This window comes from Syngnathus leptorhynchus, chromosome 12 (genome assembly GCF_054491065.1).
Source record: "Syngnathus leptorhynchus isolate UIUO chromosome 12, UIUO_Slep, whole genome shotgun sequence".
Lineage (NCBI taxonomy): Eukaryota > Metazoa > Chordata > Actinopteri > Syngnathiformes > Syngnathidae > Syngnathus > Syngnathus leptorhynchus.
In genome coordinates, this window is record NC_141206.1 from 211,144 (window position 1) to 228,278 (window position 17,135).

The 17,135-nt window shown below is 41.8% G+C and overlaps 1 protein-coding gene across 8 annotated transcripts; it reads left to right on the forward strand.

Moving 5' to 3' along the window:
* The first annotated feature begins 463 nt into the window (after nt 1-463).
* dqx1 (DEAQ box RNA-dependent ATPase 1) lies at nt 464-16,909 on the forward strand. Of its 8 annotated transcripts, XR_015067724.1 has the most exons (14): nt 470-756; nt 2,095-2,466; nt 3,151-3,344; nt 4,982-5,435; nt 5,737-6,039; nt 7,271-7,370; nt 7,515-7,673; nt 8,444-8,635; nt 8,748-8,873; nt 9,087-9,277; nt 14,560-14,584; nt 14,656-14,750; nt 15,489-15,560; nt 16,483-16,560. XR_015067724.1 is itself a non-coding variant. In XM_085925849.1 (13 exons), the coding sequence occupies exons 2-13, from the start codon at nt 2,155-2,157 to the stop codon at nt 16,694-16,696; spliced, it is 2,508 nt and encodes an 835-aa protein (XP_085781975.1). In that variant the 5' UTR covers nt 464-568; nt 2,095-2,154; the 3' UTR covers nt 16,697-16,909. The 8 variants fall into 8 exon arrangements, 7 of the variants coding, with proteins under 7 accessions (XP_085781975.1, XP_085781974.1, XP_085781978.1 ...); XM_085925849.1 differs by having other exon boundaries at nt 464-568; nt 14,560-14,750; nt 16,483-16,909; XM_085925848.1 differs by having other exon boundaries at nt 14,560-14,750; nt 16,483-16,909.
* Nucleotides 16,910-17,135: the final 226 nt, after the last annotated feature.

Below are 17,135 nucleotides of genomic sequence, written 5' to 3' on the forward strand. Positions count from 1 at the left end.
GGGAGGTTGATTCCAGTTATCTTTTCTGCAGTCCTCATTGTCCGTTGCAGTCTGCGCTTGTCTTGTTTGGAGGCCAATTCAAACCAGACAGTGATGGAGGTGCAGAGGACAGACTGGATGATGGCAGTGTAGAAGGTCTTCAGCAGCTCCCGCGGCAGGCTGAACCTCTTGAGCTGTCTCAGGAAGTACAGCCTCTGCTGAGCCTTCTTCCGGACAGAGTCTATGTGGCCGGTCCATTTCAGGTCCCGAGAGATTGTGGTTCCCAGGAACTTGAATTTGTCCTATATCCCTGGAATTTGTCCTATATCCCAGTAGATTTCGATTCTCCTTTTGTGTTGACATCATTCATTCATGTAATAATGAAATGTATGTTTTTGAATTCAAAACTTTCATCAAAGGTCCGCCGACCCAAACGTGTACAGCACTAAGGTGGTGCAATTTCCGAGGACATTTAAACGCAACGCAACATTTGACAGCACGAGAACAAACATGGCGCCTATAGGAGAGAGTGCTATCAATACCTTCTCCTCTACTGTCTCTGTCAGCTGTCAGAAAAGAAACTGGCCGGGTGAGGATTAGCAAGTAGTGACTGCGATCAGCTTTTGGCCTTTTTCCACCTTTGGTAGTATTAGCCACCTGCTTTTGGCGATGAGGAGGCGGCCAGTGAGATCGGACTGAATCCACTGCCACAACAGCTTTAGACTGCGCACGAACAGTTTCGGCTTTGTTTCCTCACTCAAGCGATATGTTAAAAAGGTGAGGCAAGATTTGACTTAAACCTGGGTTTGAAATGCTACTGGAAAAAGTGACTTTTCTGTGACTCGCTGAATATTGTTTTGGTAGCAGTCACGTATAGGACAAAGGGTAGACAGATTAAGTGTCCTCCTTTCGAGATCGACTGGTTACAGCAGCAATATTAAATCAAGAATATACATTCATTTGGATGCATGCAAACCCATTCATGCCATTTATTTTTTTCAGTTTGAAACTTTGAAAATTCTGTAAGTGCACAGAAACAGACAGGGTAATGATCCAATCAATAATGTGCGCCTTTATTTATGATGACGTCACCACCCTGACTTAACTGTTGGCCTCACCTAGGTTGACTGCTTAAATCCGTTCATAATAAGCCTGTGGTAATGACCAAGAAACTGTAATGACGGAATACGATTAAAATGTCAATCTAAAAGTTCACAAATGAAACATTAACTAGCTGACATTTGACCAGATTGACCAATGCGTGGGCAACCATGAGCTGTAAACATTTTGTTCTTCCTAGCTGTGAATTTGCCCGACTACAAACAAAGATTTTCATGAAGGTTCTTGAAAGCTCTTGTGTCTAAATCCTTCTCAACCATCATAACACGCAAACATAGAATCATAATTGTCCCGTATTTCACTGGAACCCAGTTGAGCATATTTTAAGATCTGTAAGCATGACAGATCAGCGTCATGCTGCACAGTACTTCAATAGTTGGCGAATGGTTTTACATTGTCTACAATGTAGACTCTACATGGATCACGCTGCTAAGTTTTCCATTAGTTATGTCACCAGTCACCTGATTCATCAATCTTTGATGTAAGAATCCTTGTTTGTTTGCAAACCACCAGACAGCAGAAATATTTTTCTGACAATAATATATCTTCAGACTAGTAAATTATAAACTTTTGTGTCTAGCAATAAAGCTCTTTTTACAAAGAGATGATACAAACCTATAGGCCATTTGTATCCATTGTAAACACTCTTTACAGTGTGTCTTCTTTCCTTGAACTTTGCCCATTTGCCTACTTTAAATTATGAAATTCACTTTGTGAGGTGCCTTCCTGGCACTCTTGTTGTCTCCCTTACCCTAACGCCCTCCTTCTTTCAGGCATAAATTTGAGGCATATAATGTGGCCAGCCACATTTGTTTATACCGATAGAAGATCCACACCCGTGTTTTTCAGGAGTCATGGTTGGCTCGAAACAGCTGTAGTTCATCGAGCTTGAAGGCTGAATTGCACATGTTGTCATTTAGCCTCGTTTCTGTCAAAGAAGTTTTAGGAATCATGTGCAGTCATTGTCATTGATTGTTTTTCTTCACCATTTTGCAGGTAAACACCCTGCCAACCAGCCTCTCACTCTCATTTAGTCATCATTCCCACTTGCTGCTGATGTCATCATCACCAGTGAAGCCCTGTCCCGTGTCTGGACTCTCCAAAACACTGGATTCTCTTTCCATGTCTTCCTTTTTATCTGAGGAGTTAGACGAGGATGGGCTTGAAGACGGCCAGAACGAAGATGGTCTTAGAGACCTTGAAGTGAACCCATATGATGGTCTGCCTTTTTCTTCTCGCTACTACACCCTCCTGCAAGAGAGGCAACAACTTCCCATATGGAAGTTAAGGCAGAATCTAATGGAGCACCTCGAGAGTCACAACATGATTCTGCTGAGTGCACCCAGTGGAGCCGGAAAGAGCACTCAGGTAAATAAATAAAGAGAAACCACATTGCAACTGTCCCACAAGAGGAAATTTTATTGGTTGTCTTTGGGCCGGTGTACCAACCCTCCGCTGTTATCATTCTTACTACTACTTAGTCCAAATGACTAGGAATGCACCGAAATGAACTCCTGTCTGAAACTGAAAATGTAAACACTGAAAGAAATCAAAACAATGTAATGTTAAAAATGTAATAATAATCATAATCATGGGGAGAAGCGGTATAGATAATGGACGGACGGATGGACGGACGGATTATAATAATCCTCGCTTGGCTCATTTTCTGCACTTTGCTAAAGGTGTCAAAGGCTATGTTCAAACTGCAGATCAATTCATTTTTTTGCCCAATGTGTCATGTATCTGATTTTAATATGTTAAAAATTCAGTCTCTTTCGATATTAGTTGGATATGTACTATGTACCCAATGCAACTGGAGGGTGGGGCGAATGAATGTGAATCAGTCACCAGCAGGAAGCAGGACTTCAAATGTAATAGTTAATCCTTTCTGTCATTCATTGCTTATACATCATAATATACACACATAAAATGATTTGTGGGCCGTATCTGGCCCCCGGGCCTTGAGTTTGACACCTCTGCTCTATAGTATAGTGAATGTACTACTACTTGCTTTTCTTGATGATTTTTCTCCCTCTTTTTCTTTTCTTCTAGGTGCCACAGTGGTGTCTGGAATATGCTTTGTCTTTCGAATTCTCTCAAGGCCTGGTTTGTTGCTCCCAACCTTATTCAGTGGCAGCGGTCAGTCTGGCCCTTCGTGTGGCTGATGAGATGGACCTCAGCTTGGGTCTGGAGGTGGGCTACGGGGTGGCTCATGATGACAGTTGTACACCAGATACCTTGCTCAGGTCAGGACACATGACAAAGGCTACTAGCATGCTGTCATTATATTGTTTGCACAAGTGCTTTTCCAAGTGCTTGCTCTTAAATAAAAACATAACTTAGTGGGGGTGTCATTGAGTTGCAAGTATTATTATTCTTTGCACTAAACATCATCCCTGTTGTATGGCTACTGCATTGACAATGGTTAAACACTTAAATGTATTATTAAATTGTGGTACATTATACTATATGACAATATATCCATCCCAGGGACAGGGAGAATATGCAAACTCGGCACAAGAAGTGCGGCGGTGTATTCAAATCCGCAACCTCTGAACTGTGATGCGGACATGCTAACCAGTGCCCCACCATGCCGCCCTCTATGACAATATATTATTAATACATTTTTATATTATATTATTTAGCATATTTTCCATTACACTATAAGCTTCTAATATGATTATCAATCAATTCCCATGAAACATGGAAACAAATGTTTTATTCACTACCACCAACTAATCCTAAAACATTTGCCCTCTTATTTGTTCGTATGACCATGTTTTGTATTTTGAAAAAAATTAAGGACTTCTAAGTCTGAAGTACAAAAATGATTGTTTCAAAACAGCTTCACAACGCCAATTGTCATGAATCTGATACACCAGCCTGAAAAAGCCTTTTCATTTTCCCCACATCTATATTATGTCCTGTACAATAATTATAGCAAACTAGGTCACATTATTGAATTTCACCATTTTGTATGATTTCACATGATCCATGTTTTACTTGCTACCACACCTTGAGTGTTCTTTGTTTCCTGCACTTTGCAGTCTAAGGTGGAAGTGAATGTGTTACAGCAGTGTAATTTGATACCGCCAGTATTGCCTACACTACGCTGTCAAATTATGAAATTAAATTAATGTGCATTTTTAGTGTCACCTAAATGTGTACACCAGATACCTTTTTTCTTGGAAATTTTATTCAAGATAATTTTCAAGAGACTGCTGTTGCTACGTATGCTGCAAGCATATTAGCATTCTATTATCCTACATCAACTACATGACAGTTAACATCGTGATTTGAATCCATATTTGTTTAAGGTCCGCACATCTGTAAGAACTTGAGGTTTGAAAAAAGTGTGAGGGTTCAAGCAGTTATGGATGAAATAATGAATGCTAGAAATGAGTGCTATACTAGTCTATTTTGTGTGTACCAGGGATGGCCCAAAAACAACTTTTTCACCTCTGAAACAATACCGATATTTCAACCGAGACTATTGTCTGACACCAATATTAAGATGATATTAGCAGGAATTATATAGGCTTTGATAATAAAAAAAATAATAATAATTCATGAAATGTCAGAGAAAGGCCTGATCAAATGATACTCCTTTGGCAAAGAACAAAAGTCAGCAACAGGAGGTATGATAAAATATGAGCCAGAGTCTGGAATGGACCGCTTGTTTTTGAGCACTAACATCTGGGATTTTGCATGTAGACCAATATACGGTAATCCAATAATGTTCTTTTTTTGGCATATACAGAATAGGACCAAAATCCGATATCAAGGGTTCCTTTTAGCAAAACACTTTGGTTCACTTAACAGTTTGCACTGTTTGCTGGTGTGTTATCTGGTTCTCAAAGTTGACTTTGGTTTCTATCTTAAGGTTTGTCAGCGACGCGCTCCTGCTCAAGGAAATGATGTCAGATCCCTTGCTGCATCAATATGGCATTGTGGTTTTGGATGAGCTCCAAGAGCGCACCGTAGCGACGGATGTGCTGCTTGGACTGCTGTGCGACGTCTGCCGTCAGAGGCCAAATAACTTCCGCGTGGTTCTTCTGACTCACCCGACTCTCGCTCCTCGGCTTGCTTCCTTCCTGGGTCCTGCCGTCCCTCACGTCTGCATGGGCAGCCTCCCATCGGAGGCACCTACAAATGGACAAGAAAAGGAAGGTGTGGTAGAAGAGGAGAGGAACTCTATCAACCAGAACAAAATAGAGATTATGTATCGGGAGCTTCCACCTCAGAAGGAACCTGTGATTGCTGCTTCTCACATGGTTCTAGATCTTCACCGAAGAGGAGAGGAGGGAGATATGATGGTGTTTCTTGCAAGTGCACAGGTGCAAGATTTACTTTTTTGGCTTGACACTTGGAGTATTACAATGTCAACATGCTCACTAGCCACAGTAATTAAGTGGATTTTTTTTCCCATTATCCAATCTTTCACCCAATTTCTGTTGGCCATTAAAAAGAGAATATTTTCACCATAAATCTTGTATCAAAGAATGATAAGTGGCTGACACACGAAGTTGTCATATTTAAAGAGACCAAGTTCTTCAAACAAACTCCTCTGTGGTTTTGCTGTTCAATTTGTTTGACATGGATGCAGAAGAATATTCTGTTCTTTGTTTTATTGTGTAGGAAATAGACGCATGTGCTACACAGCTTGAAGCAGAGCATGCATCCCTAAGTCCTCACCTTGGTTCACTCAAGCTCATTCCACTCCACACTGGACTGGGTGGGCTGACTCAACGAGTGTACAATACTGAAGTGTCCACACAAAAGGAGAATGATGGGTCGGAGGGAAAGGACAGCACAACAATGAGTTCGGCGGAAGAGCCAGCGATTCAGAGGAAAGTCATTCTCACCAATAGCCTGGCTGAGGCTTCCTTCTCCCTCCCAGCAATTCGCTATGTCATAGACACAGGCCTTCAAGTCAAAGCTGTAAGTTTGTGGATATTACAGACTGATATACAGTGGAGCCTCGGTTTTCGAACGTCCCTGTTCTCGAACAATTCGGTACGCGAACAAAAAATTTTAGATTTTTTTGCTTTGGATGTCGGACAAAATTCGGTTGTCGAACCTCGCGATATGAGCCGAGAGGACCCGCAAGCCAACTGACTCCGTTTGTTATTACATTCTCGTTACTCTGAGGATTGCATCAACTCTAATCATGCCTCCAAATGAAGCAAGTGGGAGCAGTAAAGCCATCCTAAAACACAAAGACGCTCCTAAACCAATGCGACACTGAGCGCCCGGCGCGCTGCGGTTGCGCAATCGGACCAAATTAAGCTTCCTGCGCACTGGGGTCCACTTAAATTTTGGAAAGTCCATTAGGACTTTAAAAATATTTTCTAAATTTTAGCGACCGCTCTGTCACAATAATGCGACCAGCTCGGTACAGTTGCGCGGTCGGCGGCGCGCTACGGTTGCGCGTTCAGCGGTGGGCTGCAGTTGCGCGATCGGACAAGATTAAGCTCCCTGCGCACTGAGGTCCACTTAAATTTTGGAAAGTACATCAGGACTTTAAAAATATTGTCTAAAATTCAGCGGCTGCTCTGTCACAATAATGCAACCAGCGCGGTGCAGTTGCACGGTCGGCGACGCACTACAGTTCCACGTTCGGCGGTGCGCTGCAGTTGCGCGATCGGACAAAATTAAACTTCTTGCGCACTGAGGTCCTCTTAAATTTTGTAAAGTACATCAGGACTTATGTAATATTTTCTAAATTTCAGCGGCCGCTCTGTCACAATAATGCGACCAGCGCGGTGCAGTCGCACGGTCGGCGACGCGCTACGGTTGAGCGTTCGGCGGTGCGCTGCAGTTGCGGAATCAGACAAAAATGGGCAAATGAAAAAAATGACTGTTTTTTTTTTTTTTTTTGCTTGGAACGGATTAATTTTTTTCCCATTATTTGTAACGGGAAAACATGATTGGGAATTTGAACGATTCACTTCTCGAACAGCCTTCTGGACCGGATTGTATTCGAAAACCGAGGCTCCACTGTATCTCTAAAGCAGGAGCTATGCTATTGTTATACAAACAAATACGTCTGCCAATTGCTCCCAAATTTTTATTATGGCAAAAATGTTTTCTTCTTCCACTGTTAGCTGTGCTTCTAGTTTATAGCCAGTGCCGTGCCTAAATTTCTTTTTTTCTTAATTTTACTCCTCAGGTTTACAGTCCTCAGATAAGAGCAAACTCACAAATGTTGAAGACAATCAGCAAAACACAGGCGGACATGCGAGCTCAAAGAGTGAATAGCAAACTTCCTGGTAGGTCATAATAGTGTAAAAGGCATCACAGACATCTCTGTAGATGAGGTGTTTGTGCACAAATTGAAATTTGAGGAATTAAGCTACTGGGTGAATGTTATAGCTAACAATTTTCTAAATGTTTTACCTTTTGCGTCCCTATAGGACTGTGTTTGCGCCTGTACCCCCAGTCTATGTATGATAAGGGCATGGGGGAAGCTCATTGTCCTGGCGTAATGGAGGAAAATCTCAGCCACTTAGTCTTGTTGCTCAAGAGACTGGACATTGCCGACATGGGTCAATGCAAATTCCTAGACAGACCAGGTATCTTTTATGTGTTACAAAAAAAAAAAAACTGGAGTTAATCTGAACCTTGTGTTCCATGGAAACCTGATGGTTAAATCCTATTTATTAATGTGTTTTCATAACAAATATGAAATTGCTTCATACATGAGCCAGCCCTATTGCAATGAGATAAGTTAATTTTACTGGCTCTGCTGCTGTAACCTTGATGTCGCTGGCTGACAGACACTGAATTATTCTTGCGGTTCAAAGGGCAACAGTTACCTTATCTGCTAAACGTTATGCTGCAATTTTGTGTGTGGCGTTAGCTAAGAGTATTATTATTCTGTTAAACAACGCCTACTTTGTTGTTTAGTGAAAGTGGCGGACCATACGCCTACTTTTGTTGTTTAGTGAAGTTGGCAGATTATACGCTCTTAAAAAAGTTGGAATCACTCTCATTTTTAATACTTGAGGACTACCTTCTCAATAGATTTCAGACAAGCTCTAAAGCAAAGGTTGAAAAGTGTGCTCTACATCTTAATGCTTGGGGTATTTTTGCCAAAGCGATGGATGGATGTCACAGCCATTTGTGGGCAATTAACCTTGCAAGGAGGCCACATTTAAACTGGAATGCTTCCCGGGGGCCAAGCCAGCATGATAATCGCAACTTTGTATTTTTCATGTGTTTAGAAATGGCTGGGTGTGATAGACAGGCAGGCGGGCAGACAGACGGACATTGTTGTTTACATGTTTTGAAATCAAGGCTGTCTCTGTTTTTCTCTGTCTATATTTTGTTGCCTCTTGCCCAGCTGCAGAAGCTTTAATGCAAGCCTTGGAGGACTTAGACTACCTAGCAGCGCTGGATGATGATGGTAACCTATCAGAAGTGGGCATCATAATGTCAGAACTGCCGCTGGAACCGCATCTGGCTAAAGCCCTGATAGCATCTTGCGAATATGACTGCGTTGATGAGCTGCTCACAATTGCTGCAATGCTGACAGGTCTGGAGCTAAAGTTAAACCAAAAGCTTCACAGCTCTTCAACCATTATCTGATTTAAAATAAATGGAAATCAGCCGCTTTTGTTAATGGTCTATTCCTTGTCTTTTGTCAGCTCCTTCCTGCTTCTTGAGGCCGGAACCAAACAAAGAGGAGGCTGCTCTTGCTCATTGGCGACCTCTAATGCACAATGAAGGCGATCACATGTCTCTCATAAACGTTTACAATGCCTACATAGAACGTAAGTTCACATGTACCTAGTTTTTGGTTCGGGAAAGCGATGGTGGAGTCTGTCAAAGTAAATTTAGTTGCATAGTGATTGTTAGATTGTAATTCAATATTATCAATACATGTGCACAGAATAAAATGCTGATAATATACAGCAGTTTAGTTGGAAGGGCCTTGAACTTAGTCAGCAAATGCATTACTGCCTAATTGTGTGTGCTAAATGCAGATAATCAAGATGAGGCATGGTGCATGACACACTTCCTGAACCACGTGGCCTTGCGGCTGGCTGTGGTCATCAGGGCAGAGCTCCTGGAGGTCATGCAGCGAATTGAACTTCCTGTGTCACACCCTGCTTTTGGTTGCCAGGACAACTGCACAAATATCAAGAGGGCTCTCATCTCGGGCCTCTTCCTTAAAGTAAGATTCTGGTTTATTTGAGTTAAGTTTTGAGTTTAAAGTAAGATCCTGGTTTATTTGAGTTATTTGTCTACCCACCATCACCCTCCCATACACCCCGGATCAACTGTTTTTTAATTATAACAATGGACTCCAAACTTTGCCTAACTTGTTTGCCCCCCTCAAAACCCAGACTGTTTCTTTTACCCACTCTGCTCCCTGGTTCTCTCATCATTTGCGCCAACTGAAAGCTAAAGGACGACAGCTGGAGCGTCTTTTTAGGAAAACTGGTCTCACTATCCACAAACAGTTATTTCACACGCACATTCTCCAATATAAGGATGCAATTTCCTCCGCCAAATCACAATATTTTGCGGAGAAAATTACAGCCGGTGCGGGGAACACCAGAGCTCTGTTCGCCACGATTAATGATTCAACCCGCCCCCGTGACTCCCTCCCCCCTCATTTTTACTCTTCCGACTACTGTAACACTCTGATGTTCTTTTTTGACAATAAAATAGCCTCCATCCACCAGCAACTGATCCCTCACTCGTCTAGCCATCCATTTCCTTTCTTTCCCCATCCAAAACCCCCCTCTTTTTCCTGTTTCCAACTTCCCTCCGCTACGGACCTTCTTAATATCATTCGGAATTCAAACCCATCTACATGTATTCTTGACCCCATGCCTTCCTCCTTGGTCAAAGCCTCTCTCCCTTCTCTGCTGCCTCTGATCACTGCCATCATTCATTCTTCCCTCACCTCTGGCTCTGTCCCTTTACTTTTTAAATCTGCCGCTGTTACACCAACCCTTAAGAAACGCGGCGCAGACCCAAACACCCTCAGTAACCTTCGCCCCATCTCCAACCTGCCGTTTCTCTCCAAAATACTCGAAAAAGTTGTCGCATCACAAATCCACACTCACCTCTCCAGTAATAACTTATATGAACAGTTCCAATCCGATGTTATTAAAATTACAAACGATCTTCTTCTTGCAGCCGACTCTGGTCGGTTGGTCCATTCTCATTCTCCTTGACTTAAGCGCAGCCTTTGACACCATCTCTCACTCTATCCTCCTTGACCGGCTAGCTTCTATTGGACTGTCAGACACACCCCTGCAGTGGTTTCATTCATATCTCTCCGGCCGCTCACAATTTGTCCAGTTAAAATCATTTACTTCACATCCCTCCCCCCTGTCCTCTGGTGTTCCTCAGGGCTCTGTCCTTGGTCCAATTTTATTTACCATTTACCTCCTTCCGCTTGGTTTGATTTTCCGAAAACACATCTATTTTCATTGCTATGCGGACGACACCCAGCTCTACGTCTCCTCCAAACCCCCCTACACTTTCCCACCCTCCTCCCTCACTGCATGCCTTCAAGAAATTAAACTCAACTGTGATAAATCAGAGGTAGTCCTCATTGGTTCCAAATCATCCCTCAACAAACAACCCCGTCTTATGCTCACCATAGACAACTCCTTGGTTTCCCCCTCCCCTCAGGCTAAGAGTCTGGGTGTCGTCCTTGACAGCACCCTATCATTTTGCACCCACATCAATAACGTCATCCGTTCGTCCTACTTTCACATCCGTAACATCAACCGCCTCCGTCCATCACTCACTCCGAACAGCACTGCTATCCTGGTACACTCCCTCGTTACCTCTCGTCTTGATTACTGCAACTCCATCCTTGTTGGCCTCCCTCACAAACTCCTCCATAAACTGCAATTGGTTCAAAATGCTGCTGCCCGCATCATCGCCAGAACGCCTGTCCATCACCACATCACTCCTGTTCTGCTCCAACTTCACTGGCTTCCCATAAAATACCGCATTAACTATAAAATCCTCCTCTACACATTTAAGGCCATCCATAACCTAGCCCCTTCATACCTGACTGACCTCCTCCACATTAACATTCCCACCCGGTCTCTTAGGTCTGCATCATCTATTACCCTGACCGTCCCCCCATTCCGTCTGTCCACTATGTGAGCTAGAGTCTTCACCTGTTCTGCCCTCCGTCTCTGGAACTCTCTCCCCCCTGACATTCGAAACATCGACTCCATTTTACAGTTTGCATCCCACCTAAAAACCCACCTTTTTAAGCAAGCATATACTTGAACCCCCGATTCTGCTGCAGATGTTTTTATACTTGATTGTGTATGTTAGCGCCTTCATATCTCGTCGACTTAGTTGATCCTTATGTTCCGTCTCGTAACCTTCGTTCGCAAATCGCTAGTCTTTTAGTGACACCGAGGGCCAAGAAAATGTCTGCAGGGGCTAGAGCATTTTCTATTTGTGCTCCAGAGCTCTGGAATGCCCTGCCAATGGATATTAGAACTGCTACCTCAGTAGAAACATTTAAGACACGTTTAAAGACGTATTTCTATGATATGGTCTTTAATTAACCTGTAGTAGCCGATTCGGCTGGAGTTTGTTTTTTGCTCCCTCTCCCCGACCCCACTCCCCCCACCCCTGCCCGGCTGGGGAGGTGGTTAGGTGACACCCAAGCTGACGACGGCTATCTAGATTCTCGTGGACCAAGTCAGCATGAGGGAACTGCAGCGGAATACCCTAGAGGACACTGCCAGGACAATCGAAGGCACCTCCGACAGCTCTTCGCTTTGGCCTGGACATCCACTTTTTCATTCATTCATTCATTCATTCATTCATTTTCCGAACCGCTTAGTCCCCAAGGGGGTCGCGGGCGTGCTGGAGCCTATCCCAGCCGTCATCGGGCAGTAGGCGGGGGACACCCTGAACTGGTTGCCAACCAATCGCAGGGCACACAGAGACGAACAACCATTCGCACTCGCACTCACACCTACGGACAATTTGGAGTGCTCAATCGGCCTATCAAGCATGTTTTGTGGGAGGAAACCGGAGTGCCCGGAGAAAACCCACGCGGACATGGGGAGAACATGCAAACTCCACACAGGGAGGGCCGGAGGTGGAATCGAACCCGCACCCTCCTAACTGTGAGGCGGACGTGCTACCCACTGCACCACCGAGCCGCCCCATCCACTTTTTGATTTCCATATTATGTATTTTATGTGCCCTCTTTGCATCCATTGCAGCCTGGTGATCCTGAAAGGGGGATCCTTCCATCTGTGGTCCCTTCTCAAGGTTTCTCATTTTTCCCCTGGTAGGGGTTTTTGAGTTTTTCCTTGCCCGTTTGGGAGCCCAAGATCAGGGGATGCTTTGAGAATTATTGTCAATTGATTGTCTATGTGAAGCCCTTTGAGACTGCTTGTGATTTAGGGCTATACAAATAAACTTGACTTAACTTGACTATGTTATTTTATCTTTGAACGGCGTCCTTGAGTGCCTTGAAAGGTGCCTTACAAATAAAATGTATTATTATTAGTGTGAAGGTGAAGACCTTCACACTATTGTTATTCTACTTTTTTGTTGTGCCCACTTTTTTGACACTTAACCACTTCCACATAGTTCAACCGATTCACTCCGTTCAACTTTTCACTTATTCCAAATATTCATGACATGGGTGCTCACAGTTTTTTCATTCAAAAAAATTTCCGTTTTCACAAATGTCCGGCAATTTTTGCCCCATTCATTCTTAATGGCAGATTCAACATTTCACATTTACGTTGTTCCAGTTTGAAATTCACATAATTCAACACATTCAAATCACATTGGGGACATTACCGAACTTGCCAAATTCAAAAATGTCACGTTATCACATTTCAAATTTTCGCAAAATTTCACAAAATTTCACAAAATTTCGTTTTTCACTTCTAATTTCTATATACTTCAACCGATTCAACTCGTTCCAACTTTCAACTGTTCATCTTTTGCCTACCTATTCCACACCTTCCCATTTAGCAAAGATTTCACATTTTTCAAATTCGAACTTCAACCAAATTTTCCAAAATTTCCTTTTCCACTCTAATTTCTACATTTTTGAACCGATTCAACCCATTCCAACTTTCAACTCTTCATATTCTTCCTCCCTATTCCCCAAATTCACACTTAGCATAAATTCCACATTTTCAAATTTGAAATTCAACCAAATTTTCCAAAATGTCCTTTTTCCACTCTAATTTCTACATTTTTCAACCGATTCAACCCATTCCGACTTTCAACTCTTCATATTCTTCCTCCCTATTCCCCAAATTCACACTTACCATAAATTCCACATTTTCAAATTTGAAATTCAACCAAATTTTCCAAAATTTCCTTTTTCCACTCTAATTTCTACATTTTTCAACCGATTCAACCCATTCCAACTTTCAACTCTTCATATTCTTCCTCCCTATTCTCCAAACACACACTTACCATAAATTCCACATTTTCAAATTTGAAATTCAACCAAATTTTCCAAAATGTCCTTTTTCCACTCTAATTTCTACATTTTTCAACCGATTCAACTCGTTTCAACATCATTCTTCAGCATTCCCCGAGTATTTATTCAACCTCTTCACCTTCACACGCAATTTCTTCAGGAATTGCAAATTCTAGTTATTATTATTATTAATCCTTGAGACATTTTAACCACTTCTCCTTTACACAATGATGTCAGTTCAGGCTGGATCTGAAACACAGAACTGATATGGTGACAAATGCTTTTGCAATTTTGATGTTAAAAAAGATCAAAGTGTTGAGGTGCATGCCTGTGTAACATGGGGAAAAGTAATGTTTTTAACTGGAATTAGATGTATAGAATCCAAACCTGATCTTCTGTAATCTTAAAGTACTATATAGTACAATTTATTAGTTCCTCCACTTTATTACAAAATAGTGACAAAGCCATGTCTAATATAAAAACATCCTGGTACCAAGGAACCCTGCTGAAGTAAGAAAATGATCTTACCTCTCTCTTCGGTGTTGGGCGGAATCTTGGTACTGTCAAAATGACAACTTTTCAGGGGGGGGAAAAAAACAACCATCTGACTTGAGTTCCTAAACACCTTTTGATTCTTTAGCTTGCAATCATACACCATGACACACTTGCATTAAATTAATTCAACACCACCCAAAATTATGTTCAATTGCCAATGTAATTAAAGAAAATAGATAATTTGACATCTGGGTCTAAGCGTAACTAAATCAATGAGCTGAGTAACTCTGTATTGTGTAAATACTAATTTCCTTGGAGACTCTCCTCTACATCTCACGAGGGTCCATCAATGAATCATTTAGATTAAATTTTTAAGAAAACAAGCCAAATAAATGTTTCTAACCTTGATATTTTCACTCATTTTCTTTAAAAAACTCTTTAGGTATTTATACATATCTACGTACAGTACAGTACATTCATTTGAAGTAACTGATTGGGGTTATTTTCCTCCTTAGGTGGCTCACGATGTGGATGGTTCAGGTAACTACCTCCTGTTAACTCACCGCCATGTGGCTCACCTGCACCCTCTCTCGTCTTACCTGTGTCGTCAGCCCTGTCCCGCCCCACCTGCCTGGGTTCTCTACCACGAATTCACCATCTCCTGTGACAACTGCATACGCATCATATCTGAGGTCCACCCACAGATGTAAGTCAAATAGTGCATTGAAGACTTTATTCATTTTATTTTATTTATTTATAAGACTTTACTTTACAACCGTATTATTTAATATATACATCGTTCAAGTAGCTCAAACTCACACAACTAGACAGTTTTTATTCAACATGCGTTTTTGAGACAGAAAGTACTTGCTATTACGTTTCTCAGTGAGGGTTTTTTTAAACCACGTAACAATTCTGAGGGTGTTTGTATTGCTTCCTTTTTAATTTGTTACGTTAACAAATGATTAAAGTCAAGTTAATACCAAGTGTAACTACTTGAATTGATTCACCTTTATTGTTGTTATTATGACTATTGTGATTATTAATTTATCCATTGTTGGAATTTATTTCTAATTTAACATAAACTCAAGTTACTAATCTGACTCCAATTTGTGACCTTACCCAACTACCACTCATCCAACAATATGCGCGCTCGTTCTGCAATAGAAAGGTATCAGGAAGCCGGCATTTTCACACACGAGTGGATTTATTCCTAACACACAAATCTAATACATCACCTGGGTCTCGGGTCCCTCTCAATACACCTCTGTACGCCTCTGTTGCCACCAGCAGACGTACTCTACATCCGAGTTGCCCAGCCATTAGTTATACTACACAATATGCAAATGGCACATCAACAAAGGCATTCTGTCATTATTCTATTGGCTATGTGTATACTGCATTTAACTTTAGCTTGCTCTTATTGGTCTTTCTTCTCCTGCAGAATCACTTGCTCGCTCCTCCTGGTTGTAGTTTTCCTTCCAGGGTCACCAGTTGTTATCTACCAGCTGGCCCTGTGGGTATCTTGTCCTCCTTGCTGCTCCTGGGTTATCTTTTGTTCTGGAACTCAGACGTCCTTGCACACATATCTTGTTTTGTTCCCACCGTCACACACTCAGCACTTCACATTTTCATACTCTCATACACAGGATGTCTAATGAACTACTTTAAGATCAAACTCTTATGTTCCTTCACCATCCATTCATTCATTAGTTCGTTCATCTGTACTGCTTGTCTCCACGGGGGTCGCTATCCCAGCTGTCATCAAGCAGTCGGCGGGGGACACCCTAAACTGGTTGCCAACCAATTGCAGGGCACACAGAGACGAACAACCATTCGCACTCGCACTCACACACCAATTTGGAGTGCTCAATTGGCCTACCAGGCATGTTTTTGGGATGTGGGAGGAAACCGGAGTGCTCGGATGATGCCCACGCAGGCGCAGGGAGAACATGCAAACTCTACACAGGGAGGGCCGAAGGTGAAATCGAACCTGCACACTCTAAACCAGGGGTGTCAAACTAATTTTTGTCGCGGGCCGCATCATCATCAGAGTTTTCTTCGGCGGGCCATTATGACCATCAACCCAAATAAATGTATGAATACCTCGCATTGTATGCAGTATAGACGACACAACAAATTGATGAATAACTAGTTTTCAAATCTAAAAAACAGGAAAAAATGTTCAGATACTTTAAAAAGATGGATTGTAAAAAAAAGCTATCAATATCTCTATTTTTTAATAGTGAAAACAGTTTGCAATTTTAGCACTGACATAAATTTGATTTGTCCTCGGGGGCCACATAAAATGATCTGTATTTTGATAGCTCATTTTATAATGGTAAATTGTTGGCCATTTAAAATAGAAGTGAATAAGAAGCGATGATGTGGCTGTTTTTTGTGCATTTTCAACTTCCATGATTCTATGTTGCATGCAGGCTTGTGGAGCTAACGCCTCAGTACTTCCTGGGAAACCTTCCCTCTAGTGATGGCAAGGAGCTGCTCATCAAGCTGAGACAGAATACACAGCCTTACGGTTACGAACGAGATGGAGTAATGGACGCCTGCAGCAGGACCCACAAAGAAACTGACACTGATGGAACGGGAGACGCTCAAAATCAGTCTGGCACTGAGCTCTGTGTTGTCCAATGAATACTACATGTGGGTAATGTAGTGATGTGCTTTATCTTAAACTGGACATTTACCATTTACTGGTACAGAAAAAAACTAATCTATTTTAATGCTAAGTTCTCTAATGATTTTGGAAAAACGCACACCTCGTGTCTTTGTCCCTATTGCAGCCTGTTAACTTATTTATAGAATTCTGTCAACTTTAAAATAAACTCAACGTTATTTTACTTTTAATGTTGATAGGGGATTTGTTTCTTTCCATTTGTTCTTCAGCATATATTCCATTTGGAGAGTCTTTGTAGAGAAAGGGGACCTGATAAATTTACCATAGTCATTTCTCAGAATATGCAGTGTGTGGTAATGCACTTTATATATATATATATATATATATATATATATATATATATATATATATATATATATATATATATATATATATATATATATATATATATGGCAT

Excerpts from the sequence above, each read along its gene's own strand:
- dqx1 (XM_085925849.1), top strand. The coding sequence starts at position 2,155 with ATGTCATCATCACCAGTGAAGCCCTGTCCCGTGTCTGGACTCTCCAAA. Across the intron at positions 9,278-14,559 it reads TCTCGGGCCTCTTCCTTAAA|GTGGCTCACGATGTGGATGG; the intron begins GTAAGATTCTGG and ends TTTCCTCCTTAG. Across the intron at positions 15,561-16,482 it reads GTTATCTACCAGCTGGCCCT|GCTTGTGGAGCTAACGCCTC; the intron begins GTGGGTATCTTG and ends TGTTGCATGCAG.